Here is a 24,767-nt window from a genome sequence, read left to right as displayed (position 1 = left end):
TTTTTAGATTCCATATTATTTCACTTAGCATAGTACCATCTAGGTCTATCCATGTTGTTGGAAAGGGCAAAATCTCCTTTTTTATGGCTGAGTAACATTCCATTGTATACATATACCACATCTTTGTCCATCTATTGAGGACAAGGTTGCTTCCATGTCTTGGCTATTGTAAATAATTCTACAATGAACATATATCTTTTCAAATTCGTGTTTTCATTTTCTTTAGATAAACACCCAGACATAGAATTGCTGGATCATATGGTAGTTCTATTTTTAATTTTTTGAGGAATGTCCATACTGTTTTCCACAGTGGCTGCACCAATTTACATTTCCACCAACAGTGCACAAGGGTTCCCTTCTCTCCACATCCTCACCAACACTTGTTTTTTTCTTTTTGATAATAGTCAGTCTGACTGGGGTGAGGTGATATCTTATTGTGGTTTAAATGTACATTTCCCTGATGATTAGTGATGTTGAGTATCTTTTCATGTGTGTGTGTTAGCCATGCCAGCAGTATGCCTTCTTTGGAAAAATTTCTATTCAAGCTTCTGCCCATTTTTTAAAATCAGGTTTTAAAAAAAAAATATTAAGTTGTGTAAGTTCTTTATATAGTTTGGATATGAACCCCTGATTGGATGTATGATTTGCAAATGCTTCTCCCATTCAGTAGGTTGCCTTTTTGTTTTGTTGATGGTTTCCTTCACTGTGCAAAAGCTTCTTAGTTTGGTGTAATTGCATTTGTGTATTTTAGCTTTTGTTGCCCTTGCCTCAGGAGAATGGTAAAAAAAAAAAAATATTAACACAAATGTCAAAGAACTTACTACCTATGTCTTCTTCTAGAAGTTTTATGGTTTCAGGTCTTACACCCAAGTCTTTAATCCATTTTGAATTTGTTTTTTGTATATGGTATAAGATAGTGGTCCAGTTTCATTCTTTTGCATGTAACTGTCCAGTTTTCCAACACCATTTATTGAATAGACTGTCTTTTCCCCATTGTATGTTCTTGCCTCCTTTGTCATAGATTAATTGACCATAAATACATAGGTTTATTTCTTTTGAGGGGGCTCTCTATTCTATTCCATTGATCTATATGTCTGTGTTTATGCCAATACCATGCTATTTTGCTAACTATAGTCTTTCAGTATAGCTTGAAATCAGGGAGTGTGATCTCTCCAGCTTTGTTCTACTTTCTCAAGTTTGTTTTGGTTATTTGAAGTCTTTTGTTGTTCTATACAAATTTTGGGATTCTTTGTACTAGCTCGGTGAAAAATGCCATTGGTGTTTTGATGAGGCAAAATGCAAATTCTTAACCATTACACTTTTCCGCATCCCAAGGTTAACACATAAAAACCTAACTGTACTCACTGATCCATCAAAAATAATGACAATTAGAAGGTTTTAGCCACCAAAGAAACTAAATATTTAGAAAAGCTCTTTTACTCTGCTTTAAAATTTCCTTTTGATCTCTAAACCAGTTGAATAGTGGTTTATGATTCATTAGCATGGGTTCAAGCCTAATGTATCTCTTACATAATACATTTTTTAATTTGCCTAGATGATATTAATGAGGAAGTGAAATATCTACTATATCCTTCATTTAAAAAACTATGTCAGTAAAACATTCCAACAAAATTTTCCATTTTAAACAAACTATATTAGTTAGTATCCTTTAGTTGCAAGAAACAGAAGCCAACCTGAATTAATGTAGCTGAAAATGAAATGTATGGAGTCTAAGGGCAAGAATATGATCTGACTTCTGCAAGAGATTAGAACAGGGACTTGGAAAAACATCAAGACTCTTCTCTCCGCTTTCTGTTTCATCTGTGTAAGTACTGACTCTTCCTACATCCTCAGTTCACCTGGCGGAATCTGGCCACCCAATAACTCTTAAGTTTACATTTACAGGTCCAGCCCCTCTCAGAGGACAGCCAACCATTTCCCAGTCCTAATTCCCAATTCCTAGTGGAAAGAATCTGAATGGCTTTGTTTAGGTTAAGGATCATCCGCTGGTCCAATCATTTATGGCTATGGAAGTAGGGTAATTCAATCCAAGTTGGACTACCGTACAAATTTGGCTACCACCGTGCTTGGTTGGGACAGAGGAGGAAATCAATGGCTTATGAGTTGTGCTAACATTTCAAGAGGAGTTCACTTAGAAATTCTTCCAGTGTTAGGGGGGCGGAGCAAGATGGCGGAGGAGTAGGAGACCTGGATTTCGTCTCCTCTCAGGAATTCAGCTGGATAGGGACCAAACCATTCTGACCACCTATGAACTCAACAGGAGATCGAAGAAAAGAATAGCAGCAACTCTCTGAACAGAAAAGCAACCACTTTCTGGAAGGTAGGACATGCGGAGAAGTGAATCCAAGGCGATATTCAGGAGGATAGACGGCGGGGGAGGGGGCCTCCATCAGCCACTACCGGCAAGTGATAAAGCCCCAGAGCACAAAATCGGAACTTTTAGAAGTCTGCTCTGCTGAGAGACATTGCTCCAGTGGCTAAGCAGAGCGGTGGGGGGGGATAGGGGGGTGGAACACTTGCGGGGACATGTGGTCTCAGGACCCTCGGGGTCACAGAAAGACCGGGGGTGCCTGAGTGCGGCCGAGCTCCCGGGTATAGGAGCGGGGAAGCCGGCTGCAGAGACGGAGCCCAGGCACGGGCTCTCAGCTCGGGGTTGCCATAAACCGTGATCCGCGGCACAGTCGGGCCACTGCTCCTCCAGCAGGGACCCAACAAGTGGCAGATCCAGGGAGACTCACATTCCTCCCACGGGAGGAGCGGCACGGGAGCACACTGCAGGGATCTGCTGGGTTTGGAGACTCCACCCAGGGTCGGTGCCAGAGATAGAAACGCGCGGTCACCTGCCGGGTGAGCACAGAGTGCGGCAGTAGACCAGGGAGACGGGAGTGACTGACTGCTTTTCTCTGGGGGCTCACTGAGGAGCAGGGCCCGGAGTTCTCGGCTCCTCTGGGGCGGAGATTGGGAGGCCGCCATCTTCACTCTCAGCCTCCAAAGCTGTTCGGAAAGCTCACAGGGAACAAAAGCTCTGGAGAGCAACCCAAGCAGATTACTTAGCCCGGACTGGGCAAGGGCGGGGCAAAGACATTTGGGGACCATGGCAACAGGCCCCTCCCCTAGAAGATCAGCGAGAACAGCCAGTCAAGACCAAGTTTACCAATCAATGAGAACGGCAGAACTCCAGCGCTAGGGGAATACTACACATAGAATGCATGGCTTTTTTTACCATGATTCTTTAGTCTTTCAAAGTTAATTTTTTTTTTTAACTGTCCTTTTTTCTTTTTTCTTTTTTTTTTTTGAATTTTTCTTTTTCCCTTTTTCAACCAACATCTTATCAATCCCTTTTTTAAAAAACATTTTTATTGGGTGCCTGGGTGGCTCAGATGGTTAAGCGTCTGCCTTCGGCTCAGGTCATGATCCCAGGGTCCTGGGATCGAGTCCCACATCAGGCTCCCTGCTCTGCAGGGAACCTGCTTCTCCCTCTGACCCTCTCCCCTCTCATGCTGTTTCTCTCTCGCTTGCTCTCTAAAAAATAAATAAAATCTTTAAAAAATAATAATAATAATAAAAAATAAAAAACATTTTTATTTTTCATTTTTAGAGTCATATTCTATCCCTTCATAGTAATTACCCATATTTTTGGCATATATATATATGTTGTTCTCTCTTTAAAATTTTGAGATAGTTTCTTCTAACAGATCAAAATATACCCTAAATCTCTAGTATATGGTTTTTTCCTACTCCCCTGCCTGATCACATTCTCTCCCTTTTTTTTTCCTTTTTTCTTTTTTTAAATCCTCTTCTTTCTTTTTTCAAACAACTTCTTATCAATTCCTTTTATAAAATTTTTTATAATTTCCATCTTTACAGTCATATTCCATCCCTTCATCATATCAACCCTTATTTTTGTACATATATAAGTTTTTCTTTCTTTAAAATCTTGGGAGGCACTTTCTTCTAACAGACCAAAATACACCCAAAATCTAGTGTGTGGCACTGATCTAGATACCAGCCTGATCATATTTGATCACATTCTGGTTTTTTTGTTGTTGTTGTTTTGTTTTGTTCGGTTTTTGTTTGTTTTTATCTTTTTCTTTTTCTTTTTTTTCTTTTTCCTTTTTTTCTCTTTCCCTTTCTTTTCCCACTGCTTCAGGTCTTTTCTGATTTGTTTAGAGTATATTTTCTGGGGACGTGGTTACTCTGCTAGCATTTTGTTCTCTCATTAATCTATTCTCCTCTGCACAAAATGACAAGACGGAAAAAATCACCTCAACAAAAAGAATAAGAGGTAGTACCGACTGCCAGGGACCTACTCAATACAGACATTAGTACGATGTCAGATCTAGAGTTCAGAATCATGACTTTAAAGATACTAGCTGGGCTTGAGAAAAGCATGGAAGTTATTAGAGAAACCCTTTCTGGAGAAGTAAAAGAACTAAAATCTAACCAAGTTGAAATCAAAAAGGCTATTAATGACGTGCAATCAAATATGGGGGCACTAACTGCTAGGATACATGAGTCAGAAGAGAGAATCAGTGATATAGAAGACCAAATGATGGAAAATAAAGAAGCTGAGAAAAAGAGAGATAAACAACTACTGGATCACGAGGGCAGAATTCGAGAGATAAGCGATACCATTAGACAAAACAACATTAGAATAATTGGGATCCCAGAAGAAGAAGAAAGAGAGAGAGGGGCAGAAGGTATAATGGAGCAAATTATAGCAGAGAACTTCCCTAATTTGGGGAAGGAAACAGGCATCAAAATCCAGGAAGCACAGAGAACCCCTCTCAAAATCAATAAAAATAGGTCAACACCCCGACATCTAATAGTAAAACTTACGAGTCTCATAGACAAAGAGAAAATCCTGAAAGCAGCTCGGGAGAAGAGATCTGTAACCTACAATGGTAGAAACATTAGATTGGCAACAGACCTATCCACAGAGACCTGGCAGGCCAGAAAGGACTGGCAGGATATCTTCAGAGCACTAAATGAGAAAAATATGCAGCCAAGAATACTCTATCCAGCTAGGCTGTCATTGAAAATTGAAGGAGAGATAAAAAGCTTCCAGGACAAACAAAAACTAAAGGAATTTGCAAACACAAAACCAGCCCTACAAGAAATATTGAAAGGGGTCCTCTAAGCAAAGAGAGACCCTAAAAGCAACATAGACCAGAAAGGAACACGGACAATATACAGTAACAGTCACCCTACAGGCAATACAATGGCACTAAATTCCTATCTTTCAGTAGTTACCCTGAATGTAAATGGATTAAATGCCCCAATCAAAAGACACAGGCTATCAGATTGGATTAAAAAACAAGACCCATCGATATGCTGTCTGCAAGAGACTCATTTTAGACCCAAAGACATCCCCAGATTGAAAGTGAGGGGGTGGAAAACCATTTACCGTGCTAATGGACACCAAAAGAAAGCTGGGGTGGCAATCCTTATATCAGACAAATTAGATTTTAAACCAAAGACTGTAATAAGAGATGAGGAAGGACACTATATCCTACTTAAAGGGTCTATCCAACAAGAAGATCTAACAATTGTAAATATCTATGCCCCTAACATGGGAGCAGCCAGTTATATAAGCCAATTAATAACAAAAGCAAAGAAACACATCGACAACAATACAATAATAGTGGGAGACTTTAACACCCCCCTCACTGAAATGGACAGATCGTCAAAGCAAAAGATCAACAAGGAAATAAAGACTTTAAATGACACATTGGACCAAATGGACTTCACAGATATATTCAGAACATTCCATCCCAAAGCAACGGAATACACATTCTTCTCTAGTCCCCATGGAACATTCTCTAGAATAGATCACATCCTAGGTCATAAATCAGGTCTCAACTGGTACCAAAAGATTGGGATCATTCCCTGCCTATTTTCAGACCACAATGCTTTGAAACTAGAACTCAATCACAAGAGGAACGTCGGAAAGAACTCAAATACATGGAGGCTAAATAGCATCCAACTGAAGAATGAATGGGTCAACCAGGAAATTAAAGAAGAATTTAAGAAATTCATGGAAACAAACGAAAATGAAAACACAACTGTTCAAAATCTTTGGGATGCAGCAAAGGCAGTCCTAAGAGGAAAGTAGATAGCAATACAAGCCTTTCTCAAGAAACAAGAAAGGTCTCAAGTACACAACCTAACCCTCCACCTAAAGGAGCTGGAGAAAGAACAGCAAATAAAGCCTAAACCCAGCAGGAGAAGAGAAATAATAAAGATCAGAGCAGAAATCAATGAAATAGAAACTAAAAGAACAGTAGAACAGATCAACGAAACTAGGAGCTGGTTCTTTGAAAGAATTAACAAGATTGATAAACCCCTGCGCAGACTTACCAAAAAGAGAAGAGAAATGACCCAAATCAACAAAATCATGAATGAAAGAGGAGAGATCACAACCAACACCAAAGAAATACAAACAATTATAAGAACATATTATGAGCAACTCTATGCCAGCAAATTAAGCAATCTGGAAGAAATGGATGCATTTCTAGAGATGTATAAACTACCAAAACTGAACCAGGAAGAAATAGAAAACCTGAACAGACCTATAACCACTAAGGAAATTGAAGCAGTCATCAAAAATCTCCCAACAAACAAAAGCCCAGGGCCAGATGGCTTCCCAGGGGAATTCTACCAAACATTTCAAGAAGAATTAATACCTATTCTTCTGAAACTGTTCCAAAAAATAGAAATGGAAGGAAAACTTCCAAACTCATTTTATGAGGCCACCATTACCTTGATCCCCAAACCAGACAAAGACCCCATCAAAAAGGAGAATTACAGACCAATATCCCTGATGAACATGGATGTAAAAATTCTCACCAAAATACTAGCCAATAGGATCCAACAGTACATTAAAAGGATTATTCACCACGACCAAGTGGGATTTATCCCTGGGCTGCAAGGTTGGTTCAACATCCGCAAATCAATCAACGTGACACAATACATTAACAAAAGAAAGAACAAGAACCATATGATCCTCTCAATAGATGCAGAAAAAGCATTTGACAAAGTACAGCATCCTTTCTTGATCAAAACTCTTCAGAGTATAGGCATAGAGGGTACATACCTCAATATCATAAAAGCCATCTACGAAAAACCTACAGCGAATATCATTCTCAATGGGGAAAAACTGAGAGCTTTCCCCCTAAGGTCAGGAACGCGGCAGGGATGTCCACTATCACCACTGCTATTCAACATAGTATTAGAAGTCCTAGCCACAGCAATCAGACAACAAAAAGAAATAAAAGGCATCCAAATCGACAAAGAAGTCAAACTCTCACTCTTTGCAGATGATATGATACTTTATGTGGAAAACCCCAAAGACTCCACCCCAAAACTGCTGGAACTCATACAGGAATTCAGTAAAGTGGCAGGATATAAAATCAATGCACAGAAGTCAGTGGCATTCCTATACACCAACAACAAGACAGAAGAAAGAGAAATTAAGGAGTTGATCCCATTTACAATTGCACCCAAAACCATAAGATACCTAGGAATAAATCTAACCAAAGAGGCAAAGGATCTGTACTCAGAAAACTATAAAATACTCATGAAAGAAATTGAGGAAGACACAAAGAAATGGAAAAACGTTCCATGCTCATGGATTGGAAGAACAAATATTGTGAAGATGTCAATGCTACCTAAAGCAATCTACACATTCAATGCAATCCCCATCAAAATACCATCCACTTTTTTCAAAGAAATGGAACAAATAACCCTAAAATTCATATGAAACCAGAAAAGACCCCGCATAGCCAGAGGAATGTTGAAAAAGAAAAGCAAAGCTGGCGGCATCACAATTCTGGACTTCCAGCTCTATTACAAAGCTGTCATCATCAAGACAGTATGGTACTGGCACAAAAACAGACACATAGATCAATGGAACAGAATGGAGAGCCCAGAAATGGACCCTCAACTCTATGGTCAACTAATCTTGGACAAAGCAGGGAAGAATGTCCAAGGGAAAAAAGACAGTCTCTTCAACAAATGGTGTTGGGAAAATTGGATAGCCACATGCAGAAGAATGAAACTGGACCATTTCCTTACACCACACACAAAAATAGACTCCAAATGGTTGAAAGACCTCAATGTGAGACAGGAGTCCATCAAAATCCTAAAGGAGAACACAGGCAGCAACCTCTTCGACCTCAGCCAAAGCAACTTCTTCCTAGAAACATCGCCAAAGGCAAGGGAAGCAAGGGCAAAAATGAACTATTGGGACTTCATCAAGATAAAAAACTTTTGCACAGCAAAAGAAACAGTCAACAAAACCAAAAGACAACCGACAGAATGGGAGAAGATATTTGCAAATGACATATCAGATAAAGGGCTAGTATCCAAAATCTATAAAGAACTCATCAAACTCAACACCCAGAGAACAAAGAATCCAATCAAGAAATGGGCAGAAGACATGAACAGACATTTTTCCAAAGAAGACATCCAAATGGCCAACAGACACATGAAAAAGTGCTCAATATCGCTCGGCATCAGGGAAATCCAAATCAAAACCTCAGTGAGATACCACCTCACACCAGTCAGAATGGCTAAAATTAACAAGTCAGGGAATGACAGATGTTGGCAGGGATGCGGAGAAAGGGGAACCCTCCTACACTGTTGGTGGGAATGCAAGCTGGTGCAGCCACTCTGGAAAACAGTATGGAGGTTCCTCAAAAAGTTGAAAATAGAGCTACCCTATGATCCAGCAATTGCACTACTGGGTATTTACCCCAAAGATACAAAAGTAGGGATCCGAAGGGGTATGTGCACCCTGATGTTTATAGCAGCAATGTCCACAATAGCCAAACTGTGGAAAGAGCCAAGATGTCCATCGACAGATGAATGGATAAAGAAGAAGTGGTATATATATATACAATGGAATATTATGCAGCCATCAAAAGGAATGAGATCTTGCCATTTGCAATGACGTGGATGGAACTGGAGGGTATTATGTTGAGCGAAATAAGTGAAACAGAGAAAGACATGTATCATATGACCTCACTGATATGAGGAATTCTTAATTACAGGAAACAAACTTAGGGTTGCTGGAGTGGGGGGTGGGAGGAATGGGGTGACTGGGTGATAGACGCTGGGGAGGGTATGTGCTCTGGTGAGCGCTGTGAATTGTGCAAGACTGTTGAATCTCAGATCTGTACCTCTGAAACAAATAATGCAATATATGTTAAGAAAAAAAAAAAGAAGAAGAAGAAGGTAGCAGGAGGGGAAGAATGAAGGGGGGGACATCGGAGGGGTAGACGAACCATGAGAGACGATGGACTCTGAAAAACAAACTGAGGGTTCTAGAGGGGAGGGGGGTGGGAGGATGGGTTAGCCTGGTGATGGGTATTGAGGAGGGCACATTCTGCATGGAGCACTGGGTGTTATGCACAAACTGAATCATGGAAAACTACATCTAAAACTAATGATGTAATGTATGGGGATTAACATAAGAAAAAAATTAAAAAAAAAATAAAAAGAAATTCTTCCAGTGCTAGATCCACATATATAACACATACACCAGGTATAGATCAAGAATGTAATGTTCCTGGGCGCCTGGGTGGCTCAGTTGGTTGAACGACTGCCTTCCGCTCAGGTCATGATCCTGGAGTCGGAGGATCGAGTCCTGGCAGGCTCCCTGCTCAGCGGGGAGTCTGTTTCTCCTTCTGACCCTCCCCCCTCTTTTGCTCTCTTTCTCTCATTCTCTCTCTCTCTCTCAAATAAAAGAATAAAATCTTAAAAAAAAAAATGTAATGTTCCTGACTCATCAAATGAGCAAAAATCCAGAAGGCAATATACACTGGTGGTAAGGCTGAGGAGAAATAACCACTTGTTCATTAGTGGTAGAAGCACAAAAGGTCACAAGCCTGATGTCAAAACCTATCAAAAATACAGATGCATTTACCTTCTAAGCTAGCAATCCCACTTCTGGGAATCTATTCAACAGGGATCAAGAAAAATGGCCCACAAGCATAGATGTTTTCAGACTCTACACTTTCAAAATAATTTAAAAAATAGCCAAAGATACCTTGTTTTAATATCAGAAGACAGAAAAACCACCCACAATCCCCATTCCTTACACTCCAATAATTAAATGTAGCCAGTCTTGGAAAAAGCATGGTCTTATATACCATACATCAAAAGAAAAGCTACATTCAATTTTTAGAACTATTAATTTACAGGCAACGTTTTCTAACTGCTGCTATTTCATACTGTGAGGTAAAAAGTCTGCCCTATATAATGCTGATGTGATCTAGAGGGGAATTGCTCCAAAAATAGTCTCACTGGTGCGGTTTTGGGGACTGTATTGATCACCTCTCTCTGCAGCCCAGCTGTAGAATAGTGCTAACATGAAAATGCTTTATCTATGTAACAAACAAATGATATGGAAAAAAATTGTAGCCAATGCTTTCATGTACATTGACTGAATCCTTGGAAAAATCCAAGTAAAGAGCCCGGTTTTAAATCAATCATTTATCTTCTTTTTCTCTGCAGTACATCTCTTCACACATTGCAGACTTTAAAAGTGAAATGTTTGAGAATCTCCTTAAGCACATTTGTCATTGTGCAGATGAATTCCGGGAGGTCATAAAAACGGACATGTGGAGGCAGATGTTTGCTGAACTCTTCCTGCATTGTGACCGTGGGAAGGTAGGATAAGACCCTTAAAGCAGTGCTTCTCAAACTGTTTTTTTGTGAAGAACCAGTTTTTAGGTTGTTGTTGGTGTGGATGGTGCTGTTTTTAATTGCTAATCCATTGTGGACTGACACTCAATGAATATGGATTGCTAGGGGGGAAAAATGCACATACAAAATACAACCCACATTTTTAAAAAAGATTTTATTTATTTATTTGAGAGAGAGACAGAGAGAGCATGAACTACCGGTACAAATTTGGCTATCACCGTGCTTGGTTGGGACAGAGGGGGGCAGGGGAGAGGGAAAGGGATAAGCAGACTTCCTGCTGATCGGGGAGCCCAACGCAGGGCTCAATTCCAGGACCTTGAGATCATGACCTGAGCCGAAGTCAGACTCTCAACTGACTGAGCCACTCAGGTGCCCCCAATCCGTATTTTTTATTATCGGATTCCAGTCCGATTTATTATCACTTTCTCTAATTGTTATAAAATTTTCTAGCTACTATTCTCAGTTTCTGTACCTTTCTTGTCACAGAGTGGTACCAGCCTGTAGATCACATCTTACAGGGCACTGCATTTTACAATGTACATCTTGTCTCTAAGTCTCTTTCCCATTCTTAAGAATGGGTTGCTTAAGACTGTTTTTGCTTACTCTCTTTGCTGGTGGCTTCCTATAGAAAGGAGTTGTTGGGAATAGAAAGCTTACCACATTTTATTATGCTGCTTCTTAAAATAAGAAAAGTTGATATCTAAAAGTATTTCTAAGAATGGTATTTGGAAGGATACAGTATGCCAGGATACCAAATGGATTTATAAAAATAGATACAAGCTTTATTAAAATACATTTGTGGGGCACCTGGGTGGCTCAGTCACTTAAGCGTTTGCCTTAGGCTCAGGTCATGATTCCAGGATCCTGGGATCAAGTCCCCCATCAGGCTCCTTGCTCAGCAGGGAGCCTGCTTCTCCCTCTGCCTGTGCTCCCCTTGCTTGTGCTCTCTCTCTTTCTGACAAATAAATAAAATCTTTAAAAAAAATACATTTGTTTAGAACTTTATATTTGTTTGTATCCCCATGCTCCAGAAAAGATTTAAGGAAGCTTATGAAATTAGATAAAATGCAACAAAGGAACATAAAGATAAAAAGTAGGATGAAAGAAGAAAAAAATGAGAGGATACTGAATGAAGCTGGGAACAAAGCCCAAATTGCATACTATAATGACCTAAATATTTGTTCTGGGTCATCTACAAGTTTGAATCTAAGCTAGGTTCCTAGCAGTGAACATGAAAAGGGAAACATAACTAAATACTCTATTGACAATGTTTGTGAGATAAATATAAACTGGTGTTGAGAGGAAGCACAAATATTGAATCACCCTTGCAGCAAGGAATAAGTCCCACTTGAGTGGTGAATGATTCTTTAAAGGTACTGTTGGATTTGATTTGCTAGTATTTTATTGAAAACTTTTGCATCCATGCTCATCAGAGATATTGGCCCATAGTTCTCTTTTTTTAGTGGAGTCTATCTGGTTTTGGTATCAGGGTAATCATGGCCTCAGAATGGATTTGGAAGTTTTCCTTTTTCTTTCTTTCTTTCTTTCTTTCTTTCTTTCTTTCTTTCTTTCTTTCTTTCTTTCTTTCTTTCTTTCTTTTCTTTCTTTCTTTCTTTTCTTCCTTTCTTCCTTTCTTTCCTTCTTTCCTTTTTTGAATAGTTTGAGAAGAATAGGTATTAACTCTTCTTTAAATGTTTGGTAGAATTCCCCTGTGAAGCCGTCTGGCCCTGGGCTTTTGTTTTTTGGGAGATTTTTGATTACTGATTCAATTTCTTTGCTGGTTATCAGTCTGTTCAAGTTTTGTATTTCTTCCTATTTCAATTTTGGTAGTGTATATGTTTCTAGGCATTTATCATTTCTTCCAGATTGTCCAATTTGTTGGCATATAGTTTTTCATAATATTCTTTTATGATTGCTTGTATTTCTGTGGTGTTGGTTGTTAGTTCTCCTCTCTCATTTGTGATTTTATTTATTTGGATCCTTTCTCTTTTTGATAGCTCTAGCTAGGGTTTATTAATTTTATTAATTTTTTCAAGGAACTAGCTCCTGGTTTCATTGATTTGTTCTATTGTTTTTTTTAGTTTCTATATCATCTATTTCTGCTATAAGCTGTATTATTTCCCTTCTTCTGCTGGCTTTAGGCTTCATTTGTTGTTCTTTTTCCTGCTTCGTAGGTGTAAGGTTAGGTTATTTGAGATTTTTCTTGCTTCTTGAGGTAGGCCTGATACAGCCACTCTGGAAAGCAGTATGGAGGTTCCTCAAAAAGATAAAATTAGAACTACCCTACCATCCAGCAATTGCAGTACTAGGTATTTACCCAAAGAATACAAAAATACTAATTTAAAGGGATACATGCACCCCGATGTTTATAGCAACATTATCAACAATAGCCAACTTATGGAAAGAGCCCAAATATGCATCAATTGATGAATGGATAAAGAAGATGTGGTATATATACATCTATGTATAGATGTATATATATATAGAGAGAGAGAGAGAGAGAGAATTTATTATTAAGTATCACTCAGCCATAAAAAAGAATGAAATCTTGCCATTTGCAACAACGTGGATGGAGCTAGAGAGTATTATGCTAAGCGAAATAAGTCAGAGAAAGACAAATACCATAGGATTTCACTCATATGTGGAATTTAAGAAACAAAACAAATGAACATGGGGGGAAAACGAGGCAAACCAAGAGACAGACTTTTAAAAAAATTTTAATTTAAATTTTAGTTAACATACAATGCAATATTGGTTTCTGGAGTAGAATTCAGTGATTCTACAACACCCAGGCACCCCCAGACTCTTAATTATAGAGAACAAATGGATGGTTACCAGAGGGAATGTGGGTGGGGGGATGGGTTAAATAGGTAATGGGGATTAAGGAGGGCATTTGTTTTGATAAGCACCAGGTGTTGTATATAGGTGTTGAATCACTTAATTCTACACCTGAAAATGATATTTTTTTAAAGATTTTTTTTATTTATTGAGAGAGAAAGAGAATGATAGAGAGAGAACATGAGAGGGAGGAGGGTCAGAGGGAGAAGCAGACTCCCCACTGAGCAGGAAGCCGGATGCGGCCCCAATCCCGGGACTCCAGGATCACGACCTGAGCCGAAGGCGGTCGCTCAACCAACTGAGCCACCCAGGCGCCCTACACCTGAAAATAATATTACACTGTATGTTAACTAACTGGAATTGAATAAAATCTTTTTTTTTTTAAGTTCAGGGGCACCTGGGTGGCTCAGTTGGTTAAGTGTCTGACTCTTGATTTCATGATCTCAAAATTGTGAGACTGAGCCCCACGTTGGGCTCTGCACCAAGTGTGGAGCCTGCCTGAGATTCTCTCTCTCCCTTTCCCTGTCCCCCCTCCCCCCTCCCTCTCCAAAAAGAAAAAGAAGAAGTACAGAAATTTAGGATTCAAAGTATAGTCAAGAGTTTCTCCTGGAAGTACTCATTTAAAGGGCTCCATGCAATGAAGTGAACATCCTTTATAATGGTCTTATAATAGATGAAACAATGGCTTTCTTAGGTCACTTTCTTATAACTACCTTAAGTATAAGCAAATGACACCAGATAAGACTACAATTCAGAAAAAGCAAATATTTTTGAGAGAGAGAGAGAGTACAGCAGAGGGAGAGAGAGAATCTTAAGCAGGCTCCCGTCCCAGTGTGGATCCCTGCACGAAGCTTAATCTCATGGCCCTGAGATTGTGACCTGAGCTGAAATGAAGAATTGGTTGCTTAACTGACGGAGCCACCCAGGCACCCCCAAAAAAGCAATTCTTAAAGGAGCCAATATATTGTAGTCTAGGTTCTCAGATCCCTGCCAATTTGGTTTAAGTAAGGAATATATTTTATAAAATCTGAAATGTCTATGCATCTTTCAGGCAATCCTCCTTGAATATTGCTTTTTTTAACAGAGCTTATAATAATAAATATTGGGTGACATGGGGGTTGAGATTTTTCTCCCTGGTAAATGCCTGGAGAACAACTATTCTTTCTGGCCACTGTAATACCAACTCATGTGCCATAACAAACATAGTTGGATAATATTTAGAGGAGTTGGCTGTGGTTTGCTTGTGCTCTTTTATTTTCTTCTCAGCATTCAAACAGTATTTATGTGCTGATCTTGGAGGGGAAGTAGATACAGTCTAGAATAAAGAAGTTAATTGAGTTTCTGAATGTTTTTAACCAGTAGCTGAAAAAAGAGTTCAAAAAAGAGTTCAACTGAAAATGCCGAGCTCTTCATATGTGGAATTTAAGAAACAAAACGGATCATAGGGGAAGAAAGGAAAAAATAAAACAAGACAAAATCAGAGAGGGAGACAAACCATAAGAGATTCTTTTTTTTTTTTTTTTTTAAGTTTTTATTTATTTGACAGAGAGAAACACAGCGAAAGAGGGAACACAAGCAGGGGGAGTGTGAGAGGGAGAAGCAGGCTTCCCGTGGAGCAGAGAGCCTGATGCGGGGCTCGATCCCAGGACCCTGAGATCATGACCTGAGCCGAAGGCAGACGCTTAACTGACTGAGCCACCCAGGCGCCCCAAGAGACTCTTAATGATAGCAAACAAACTGAGGGTTGCTGGAGGTGAGGTGGGCGGGGGGTGGGGTAACTGGGTGATGGACATTAAGGAGGGCACATGATGTAATGAGCACTGGGTATTATATAAGACTGATGAATCACTGAACTCTACCTCTGAAACTAATATATGTTAATTAATTGAATTTAAATTAAAAAATAGAAGCTATTTGATCTTTTTTGGCCAAATATATAAATAATTCTTCTTGTGGGCATGGAAAATTAAATGCATTGAATATGTAGCATGCCAATATTCATGATATGGATTAAAATGTAAAAACGACATATAAACTATTTTTATTTTTAGTCTTTAGTGAAAAAGTCTTAAATTATATTTGGATGCACTGGAATTCATTTTGATTCCTTACATCTGATAATTGGTAATTTCAGTCTCCAGGAGCTAAATATGTATTTTTAAAAAAAGAAAAAAAAATGCTGAGCTCTTGAAAAAGGATGGAGAGGGGCACCTGGGTGGCTCAGTTGGTTAAATGTCTCCCTTTGGCTCAGGTCATGATCTCAGGGTCCTGGGATTGAGCCCTGCATCATGCTCCATGCTCAGTGGGGAGTCTGTTTCTCCCTCTTCCTCTGCCCCTACCCCCACCTGTACATACACACTCTCTCTCAAATAAATAAATAAGATCTTTTTTTAAATGTTTTTTTAAAGATCTTATTTATTTATTTGAGAGAGAGAGAGTGTGTGCATGAGGGGCGGGGGAGGGGGAGGAGCAGAGGGAGAGGGAGAAGCATTCTCCCCGCTGAGCAGGAAGCCTGACCGGGAGAGCCCAGGATCATGACTTGAACCGAAGGCAGATTCTTAACCAATTGAGCCACCCAGGTGCCCCTATATAAATAAAATCTTTAAAATAAATAAAATAAATAAAGGAGAAACATAGAGTAAGGAAGAATGTAAAACATGACATCAAAGCACCTTTTCTATCATGGAAATTGTGAGCAGCTGATAGGAGGAGGTTGGAGGAGATGTGACTAGGGCTTGGAGGTTGTCTGGGTCCCTAAGTTAGTATCTAATCCCCTACCCCTGGGCCCCAATCAGGATTAGAGGCCAAAGGCAACATTATAGACACTCTTAGAAATTCCAGGTAGGTTGAGGAGAAATTTAAGAACATCAGGGCTTATGCTTCATTTCCTGGGTGTATCTCAGAGACTGCAAACTTGGTAGAGAAGTCTTGAATTCAACGTGGTACTAAAGAGAAATGGTATCCACTGCAGAAGGAAGGTCTTAGTGGATGGTCCTGAGGGTAGTCCCACTCCTGTGGCTAGAGGAAAGGTGATGAGTGATCCTAAATACATGTGGGAAGGGGTGTGGGTGTGCAGAGAAGATGGCAGCAAAAGTTCTGGGAGTATCCCCAGGAAGACACCCAGGGCCGGGACAAGGAGAACCATGGGCATAAGCAGCAAACATCAAAACAAAGGTTCCAAATGCGGGGTGCCTGGGTGGCTCAATTGGTTAAGCATCTGCCTTCAGCTCAGGCTGTGACCCCAGGGTCCTTCAGCTCAGGTCATGTTACCAGGGTCCTGGGATGGAGCCCTGTGTTGGGCTCCCTGCTCAGCAGGGAGCCTGCTTCTCCCTCTCCCTCTGCTGTTCCCCCTGCTTGTGCTCTCTCCCTCTCTCTGTCAAATAAATAAGTAAAATCTTAAAAAAAATAAAAAAAGAAAACTTCCAAATGATTCAGTGTGATGAATGCCATACAGTCAGAGTTAACAAGTACTATGGTGACACTGAACTAACTTTCTTTACGGTATCAGTAGGACACTATATAAAGCCCCAAAGAAAAATGTGCAAAGGATATGAACAACTAATGGAATCACTAGGTACTCAACAGATGAGCAAAAATATTTTAAAATAATAATATCTATGAACATTTTTTCATGTGTCTGTTAGCCATTTGTATGTCTTCTTCAGAGAAGTGTCTTTTCATATCTTCTGTCCACTTTTTGACTTGATTATTTGTTTTTTGGGTGTTGAGTTTGAGAAGTTCTTTATAGATCTTGGATACCAGCCCTTTATCTGTAGTGTCATTTGCAAATATCTTCTCCCATTCTGTGGGTTGCCTCTTTGTTTTGAGATACCACCTTACACCAGTTAGAATGGCAAAAATGGACAGGGGAAGAAACAACAAATGTTGGAGAGGTTGTGGAGAAAGGGGAACCCTCTTACACTGTTGGTGGGAATGCAAGTTGGTACAGCCACTTTGGAAAACAGTGTGGAGGTTCCTCAAAAAATTAAAAATAGAGCTACCCTATGACCCAGCAATTGCATTCCTGGGTATTTACCCCAAAGACACAGAGGTAGTGAAAAGAAGGGCCATATGCACCCTAATGTTTATAGCAGCAATGTCCGCAATAGCCAAACTGTGGAAAGAGCTGAGATGCCCTTCAACAGATGAATGGATAAAGAAGATGTGGTCCATATATACAATGGAATATTACTCAGCCATCAGAAAGGATGAATACCCAACTTTTACATCAACATGGATGGGACGGGAGGAGATTATGCTAAGTGAAATAAGTCAAGCAGAGAAAGTCAATTATCATATGGTTTCACTTATTTGTGGAACATAAGGAATAGCATGGAGGACATTAGGAGAAGGAAGGGAAAAATGGGGGGGTGGAATTGGAGGGAGAGATGAACCATGAGAGACTATGGACTCTGAGAAACAAACAGGGTTTTAGAGGGGAGGGGGGAGGGAGGATTGGTTAGCCCGGTGATGGGTATTAAGGAGGGCACGTACTGCATGGAGCACTGGGTGTTATACGAAAACAATGGATCATGGATCACCACATCAAAAACTAATGATGTATTGTATGGTGACTAACATAACATAATAAAATAAAAATAAAATAAAATAATATCTATTACTGGTAAGGATAGCAGAAAATTATTTTTTCAAATATTCCTGGTGAAAATTTAATAGTCACAGTATCTTTGTAAAGCAATCTGGCTATATCAGCTTAAATAAGAAATGCATCTTTCAACCAAGTAATCCCATACCTAAAATTTTTATCCAAAGAAATAAAAGCATTAGTAAATAAAAAACACATGTACAAGGATGATTTCTGTGGTATTGTTTATACATGAAAAAAAAGAGGGAGAGAGAAAGAAAGAGATTAAGGGAATGGTTATCTGTGGGGAAATGTTTAAAAAAATGATGGTACATCTACATCTTGGAATATCATGCAGCATTTATAAAATTGAATACATCTATACCAGTTGACTTAGAGGAGTTTTTATGCATTATTACTGAGTGGAAAAAGTAAAATATGGAGAAACGTATGTAATATAATCCCATTTTTGTAAAGCAAATAACAAAAACTATATGGATAGATACATAGATACATAGATAGATAGATAGATAGATAGATAGATAGATAGATAGATAGATATACATAGGTACACGTATTTGTATACCTATAGCTACACGAGCCTAGAGAAATGTTCATAACAAAACATGTGGTCAACTGAAATGAGGCTCAGAATCCACCATTCAGAGTGGTCCTTAAAGACTTCCGAAGGCAGAGTGCTTTCTCAGAGATATTTATTCAACTCAAGTTTTTAGAATTAGCTAGATAGCATGAAAAGTCAATACTAGTTCTTGGAGCATTCTATTTAAAAAAAATCAGCAGGAGATTTGCTTTGTTGAATGAGGAACAATGATCTTCTAAGTATTAACCAGGATCAGAAATTCACTGTTCATGTTTCACCACCAACTAGGTTCATGTTTCAACCAACCATGTCTCAAATAGAACTCCTAGAGATTAAAAAATAATAATAATAGATGAAATTAAAACTACTACATGGGATTGGGTATCAGATTAGACACTGCAGAAGAAAAATGAGTAAGCATGAAGACATAGCAATAGACACTATCCATACTGAAGGGGGAGGTGGATATGTGAGTAGTTATAAAAGTCCTTTATCTTCATTTAAAATTTTATTTAAATGACAATTTACTCTTTGAAGCAAACCTATGACAGGTTATTAGTTTATATCATGTAGAAGTGAAACGTATGACAATAGCAAAAATTATAGGTGGGAGAAAATAAAAGTAAGTTTCTTACTTTAGGTGTGAAGTATATATTATTATTTAAAGGTAGACTGTGGTAATTTAAAGTTGCATAATGTTAGACCTAGAACAATTACTAGGAAAAAAAGATATAACTGTTAAGCTAATTGTGCAGATAAATGGAATATTAAAATGTAATTGAAAGAAGGCAGGAAAGGAAGCAAAAACAAAGAAAAAATGGAACAAATAGCAAAATTCTATATTTAAAGCCAACCATAATGCTAATTACATTGAATGTATATGTCTGTATTGTCCAGTCAAAAGGCAGAGATTATTGAGCTGGATAAAAATGCAAGAACCAGGAGAGAGCTTGGGAAGATGGTGGAGTAGAAGGACCATGAGCTCACCCCATTCCACATTTACAACTAGATACCATCCACATCTAAGTCAGTAAACCATAGAGTGATACAAAGACTGGCAGAACAAACTCCACAATAAATATAGAGAAGAAGGTGCATCTGAAAGGTTAGGAAGGTCAGAAAGGTGGACGGAGGTTGCTGGTAGGTGGGAAGGAGCTGTGTGCATGGAGAGGGGAGAGAAATAGGCCCTCACACCAGGGAGCTCACACAGGGAAGACTAATCCCCACAAGATTTGACTTTAAAAATCAGAGGGACTGAATTCTGTGAGTTTGTAAAACCAGTGGGACTTGGATCCTGGAGCTTTAAAAGTCCTCTGACTTAGCACCGGGCAAGCTGGGAGGGTGAGTGATAGCTGGCTTGCCACCCTTAAAGAGACAGCAACCTGCTCAGAGAGGCAAAAAAAAAAAAAAAAAAAAAAAAGACAGTTTGCACAATGCCAGGGCAAAGGGGAGATAGAACTGTTCACACTGATTTCGCAGCATGTTGGGGAGCTTCTTTGAAAATGAGGGATCTGGCAGGCACTATTTTCCTCCTACTATTTCCACTATTATCCCCCCAGCATAAACACAGAGCCATGTAGGAGGCAGCACTGCACAGACACTTTTAGCCTAAGCCCAGGGCTCAAGGCTCATCACAGTCACCAGGTGCACAGCTGCCACTAACGGCCTCCAGCCACTTTTGCCCACTGAGCTCAGCCATCACCACAAGCTGCACCCAGCCTCACACCCCCAGCTGCCCCATCGTGCAGCCCCCAGCCACTGCAACACTTTGGGGGATCTGGCATAGGACTAGTGGCCCAATGCAAATTTTGCTAACACCACTGCCCTGCTGCCAAGTTCCCTGGCAGGCACACCCCCTCAGAGCTGGCCTGCCTGGGTCCCACTAACACCACAGAGAGCAAGCACAGCCCACAACAGGCAAAGAGTCAGTGCAGATGACTGCACTGAAAGGAAAAGTGACTCAGACATAACAGTAGGGCATAAACAACATACATAGGATACTCTCCTGAAGTGCCAGGTTTTGGTGAACAGGGGAATACTGCACTGCAGGGCACTCCAGGACCATCTCTTCATAAAGTCACTACTTTCAAGAGCAGAAGACATAGCTGACTTTCTTAACATGCAGAAACAGACACAGAGAGGCAGACAAAATGAAAAGACAGAGAAATTTATCCCAAATGAAAGAACAGGACAAGACCACGGCCAGAGATACAGTGAAACAGATATACATAACATGCCTGATAGAGAATTTAAAGCATGATCATAATGATACTCACTGGATTTGAGAAAAGAGTAGAAGACATGAGTGAGACCCTTAACACAGAGATAAGGAATAGCATAGCAGAGATAAAGGGCTGAATAAGTGAAATGAGAAACATGCTTGAGGGAATGAATTGCAGGATGGAAAAAGCAGAGGAATGGATTAGTGACTTAGAAGACAGAGTATTGTAAGGTAATAAAGCTGGACAAAAGAGAAAAAAAATTACACAAAATGAGAATAGACTTAGGGAACTCAGTGACTCCATCAAACATAATAACATTCGCATTATAAGAGTCCCAGAAGACTAAGAGAGAGAAAAGGGGACAGAGAATTTATTTGAAAGGCACCTGGGTGACTCAGTCATTAAGTATCTGCCTTTGGCTCAGGTCATAATCCCAGGGTCCTGGGATCGAGCCCTGCATCAGGCTCCCTGCTCCGCAGGAAGCCTGCTTCTCCCTCTCCCACTCCCCTTGCTTGTGTTCCCTCTCTCACTGTGTCTCTCTCTGTCAAATAAAATCTTTTAAAAAAATAAAAAAGAAAATGTATTTGAAGAAATGATACCTGAAAACTGTCCTGATCTGGGAAAGGAAACAGATAATCAGATTCATGAGGCACAGAGAACTCCCTTCAAAATCAACAAAAGCCCACCCACACCAAGACATATTGTAATTAAATTTGCAATATATAGTGATAAAGCAAAAATCTTAAACACAGCAAGATAAAAGAAGTCAATAACTTACAAGGGAAAGCCCATACGGCTAGCAGGATATTTTTCAACAAAAATTTTGCAAGTCAAAAAAAGTAGCATAATTATTCAAAGTGCTGAATGAGAAATATCTGCAGCCAAGAATACTCTATCCAGCGGCACCTGGGTGGCTCAGTCGGTTAAGCATCTGCCTTTGGCTCAGGTCATGATCCTAGAGTCCTGAGATTGAGCCCCATGTTGGGCTCCCTCCTCAGTGGGAGCCTGCTTCTCCCTCTTCCTATGCCCCTCCTCCCCGCTTGTGCTCTCTCTCTATCACTCTCCCTCTCTCTCAAATAAATAAAGTCTAAAAAATTAAATCTAAAAAAAAAAAAAGAATATCCAGCAAGGCTACCATTAAGAATAGTAGGAGAGATTAATAAAAGCTATATGATCATCTGACAAAATTCAACACCTATTCATCATTTATTTATTTTTTTTTTAAAGATTTTATTTATTTATTTGAGACAGAGAGAATGAGAGACAGAGAGCATGAGAGGGAGGAGGGTCAGAGGGAGAAGCAGACTCCCTGCCGAGCAGGCAGCCCGATGCGGGACTCGATCCCGGGACTCCAGGATCATGACCTGAGCTGAAGGCAGTCGCTTAACCAACTGAGCCACCCAGGCGCCCCCTATTCATCATTTAAAAACAAAAACAAAAAACCTCTCAGCAAATAGAAATAGAATTTCTTTAACCTAATAAAGAGCATCTATGAAAAACCTGCAGTTATACTTAATGGTGAAAATTTTAATGATTTCCTCTTTATATCAGGGACAAGGCAAGGATATCCACTTTTATTTAACACAGTACTGGAAGTAGTAGCCAATGAAATAAGGCATGAAAAGAAAAAGAAAATTTTCTTTATTCAGGAATTTCATGATCTCCTATGTATAAAATCCTAAGGAATCTTTCTTTTTAAGATTTTATTTATTTATTTGAGAGAGAGAGCATGCACAAGTGGGGGAAGGGGCAGAGGGAGAGGGAGAAACAAACTCCCTGCTGAGTGTGGAGCCTGATGCATAGTTTGATCCCAGGACCCTGTGATCATGACCTAAGCTGAAGTCTGATGCTTAAATGACTGAGCCACCCAGGTGTGCCAATCCTAAGGAATCTTTAAAAATAAAAGTTGAATTCACTAGAACATATACGTGATTTAGTAAGGCTAAGTCTATCACTTCCTTTTCATTTTTTTAAGATTTTATTTATTTATTTTAGAGAGAGAGCGCAAGTGGGGGGAAGGGTATGCGGAAAGGGAGAATCTCAAGCAGATTCCACACTGAGCCTGGAGCCCAATGCAGTGCTCAATTTCACAGCCCCTATGTTTATAGCAGCATTATTTACAATAGCCAAATTATGGAAGCAGCCCAAGTATCCATTGATAGATGAATGGATAAAGAGGAGGTGCTATATATATATAATGGAATATTACTCAACCATTAAAAGGAATGAAATATTACCATGCCTCTTGGAAAATAGAGGGACCTTAAGACTTGGAATGTTTACATTTGGATGAAAGCTAAGACTTGAGCTACAAATCTCTCTAAGCCTCCCTTGGCAGCAAAAGCAATCCCTTCTCTCCTACTTGAGAATATTAACTTTTCTTTCCTTAGAGTCCCTATGATAACTTCACTTAAGGCAATTAGTTTGCAGGGGTATGTCTATTTTCCTTAAGGTCCACCTGTACAACATTCATTGCCTTTAGACCCAAAATTGGGGTCAGATCTCAGCATGTCCCATCAGGACAGTCAAATCTGTACTGAGAAGTTATTGTTGGTACTGCAAGAGAATAACAAGTTTTTGCTCATTCATAGCAGCAAAAACCTGGAGGATATGTGTGGGGATAGTTTATAAAATTTTAATTTTTTAAAAAGATTTTATTTATTTATTTGACAGAGAGAGACAAAGTGAGAGAGGGAATTCAAGCAGGGGGAGTGGGAGATGGAGAAGCAGGTTCCGCAGGAGCCCGATGCAGGGCTCGATTCCAGGACCCTGGGATCATGACTTGAGCCGAAGGCAGACGCTTAATGACTGAGCCACCCAGGAGCCCCTGTTTATAAAACTTTTAGACTAAGAAGAATGAATATAAGTTTGGATTGGCTCAAACTTGTCAATATTGTTGTACTTAGAAGATTTACTTAGCAGTAATATTTTGAGTATACGGGAATGGTTTTAACATAGGTAGGTAAATTGAAACCTTGACCCAAATATGGCCTACATTCAATGAGATTGAGATGCCAGAATCTTCTTGGCATACTATAGAGGAAGAAATCCAAAGGCTAATGTTGCTAAAGTTGACTTCTCTTATGTAGCCTGCCTATTATGAACCTTTACCATATCCTCCCAGAAGGCCCAGATGATACTTTCTTGAGAAATACATTAATGTGGGGGAGCATTAGCATCTCTAAAAAGCTGTTTGGTAGCTGTCCTCTGTAGGCTGAAGATGATGATAGTAGACACTGCCATTGAAATTATGGGATTCCAGAGTGATAGAAGACAGTGTTTAACTGTCAGAGACAAGGTCTACTGGTCAAAGTCTGTGCTTATAGATATCATAGATAAATGGTATTTTGACTCAATGCCCAAGATCAAAGTCCATAATATAATGGGCTCATTTTGTCTAGGACTCACACTATGGCTATTTACCTACTTAATGTATAATTGGAATTACCACAATGAACAGCAAAGAACTAGAGTGGCTATCTGAAAATTTTGACCCACATGGATTTTCTGTGGTGATAGTGGTTTCCTTAGAGGTTAAATACATAGGATGTCTACCAAATTATCACTAAAGTTATTTACAGAAAATCTCTAACTATGGGGCCAGAAACATGAGTTGAGACACCTCAGTGGAGAATCTTGGCTTCTTATCCAGTTTCCATACAATTTACACGCCCAGAATTCTTTGATTTAGAACAGGAGGCTGGCTCTCTTGAGGAAGAATCCTCAAGATTGCCTCAAGCATATACAGTAGATCTTACTCCAAGTGTTCCTCAAAAGACCTATAGCCATT

At 39.6% G+C, this 24,767-nt stretch overlaps 1 protein-coding gene across 1 annotated transcript in view; it reads left to right on the top strand.

Annotated features, from left to right (window-relative positions):
- Positions 1-24,767, top strand: part of EFCAB5 (EF-hand calcium binding domain 5) — a 165,088-nt gene that overhangs the window by 76,164 nt on the left and 64,157 nt on the right. Inside the window, exon 8 of the mRNA XM_064582306.1 lies at positions 10,540-10,695. Coding sequence (XP_064438376.1) covers positions 10,540-10,695 — 156 coding nt within the window. The remainder of the gene's footprint in view (positions 1-10,539; positions 10,696-24,767) is intronic.

This window comes from Mirounga angustirostris, unplaced genomic scaffold, assembly GCF_029215605.1.
Source record: "Mirounga angustirostris isolate CCGP_5_RB_7025 unplaced genomic scaffold, mMirAng1.0.hap1 SCAF_17, whole genome shotgun sequence".
Taxonomy (NCBI): Eukaryota; Metazoa; Chordata; class Mammalia; order Carnivora; family Phocidae; genus Mirounga; species Mirounga angustirostris.
The sequence above is the reverse complement of the archived record's forward strand: the minus strand, read 5'-3'. Positions and strand labels throughout refer to the sequence as shown.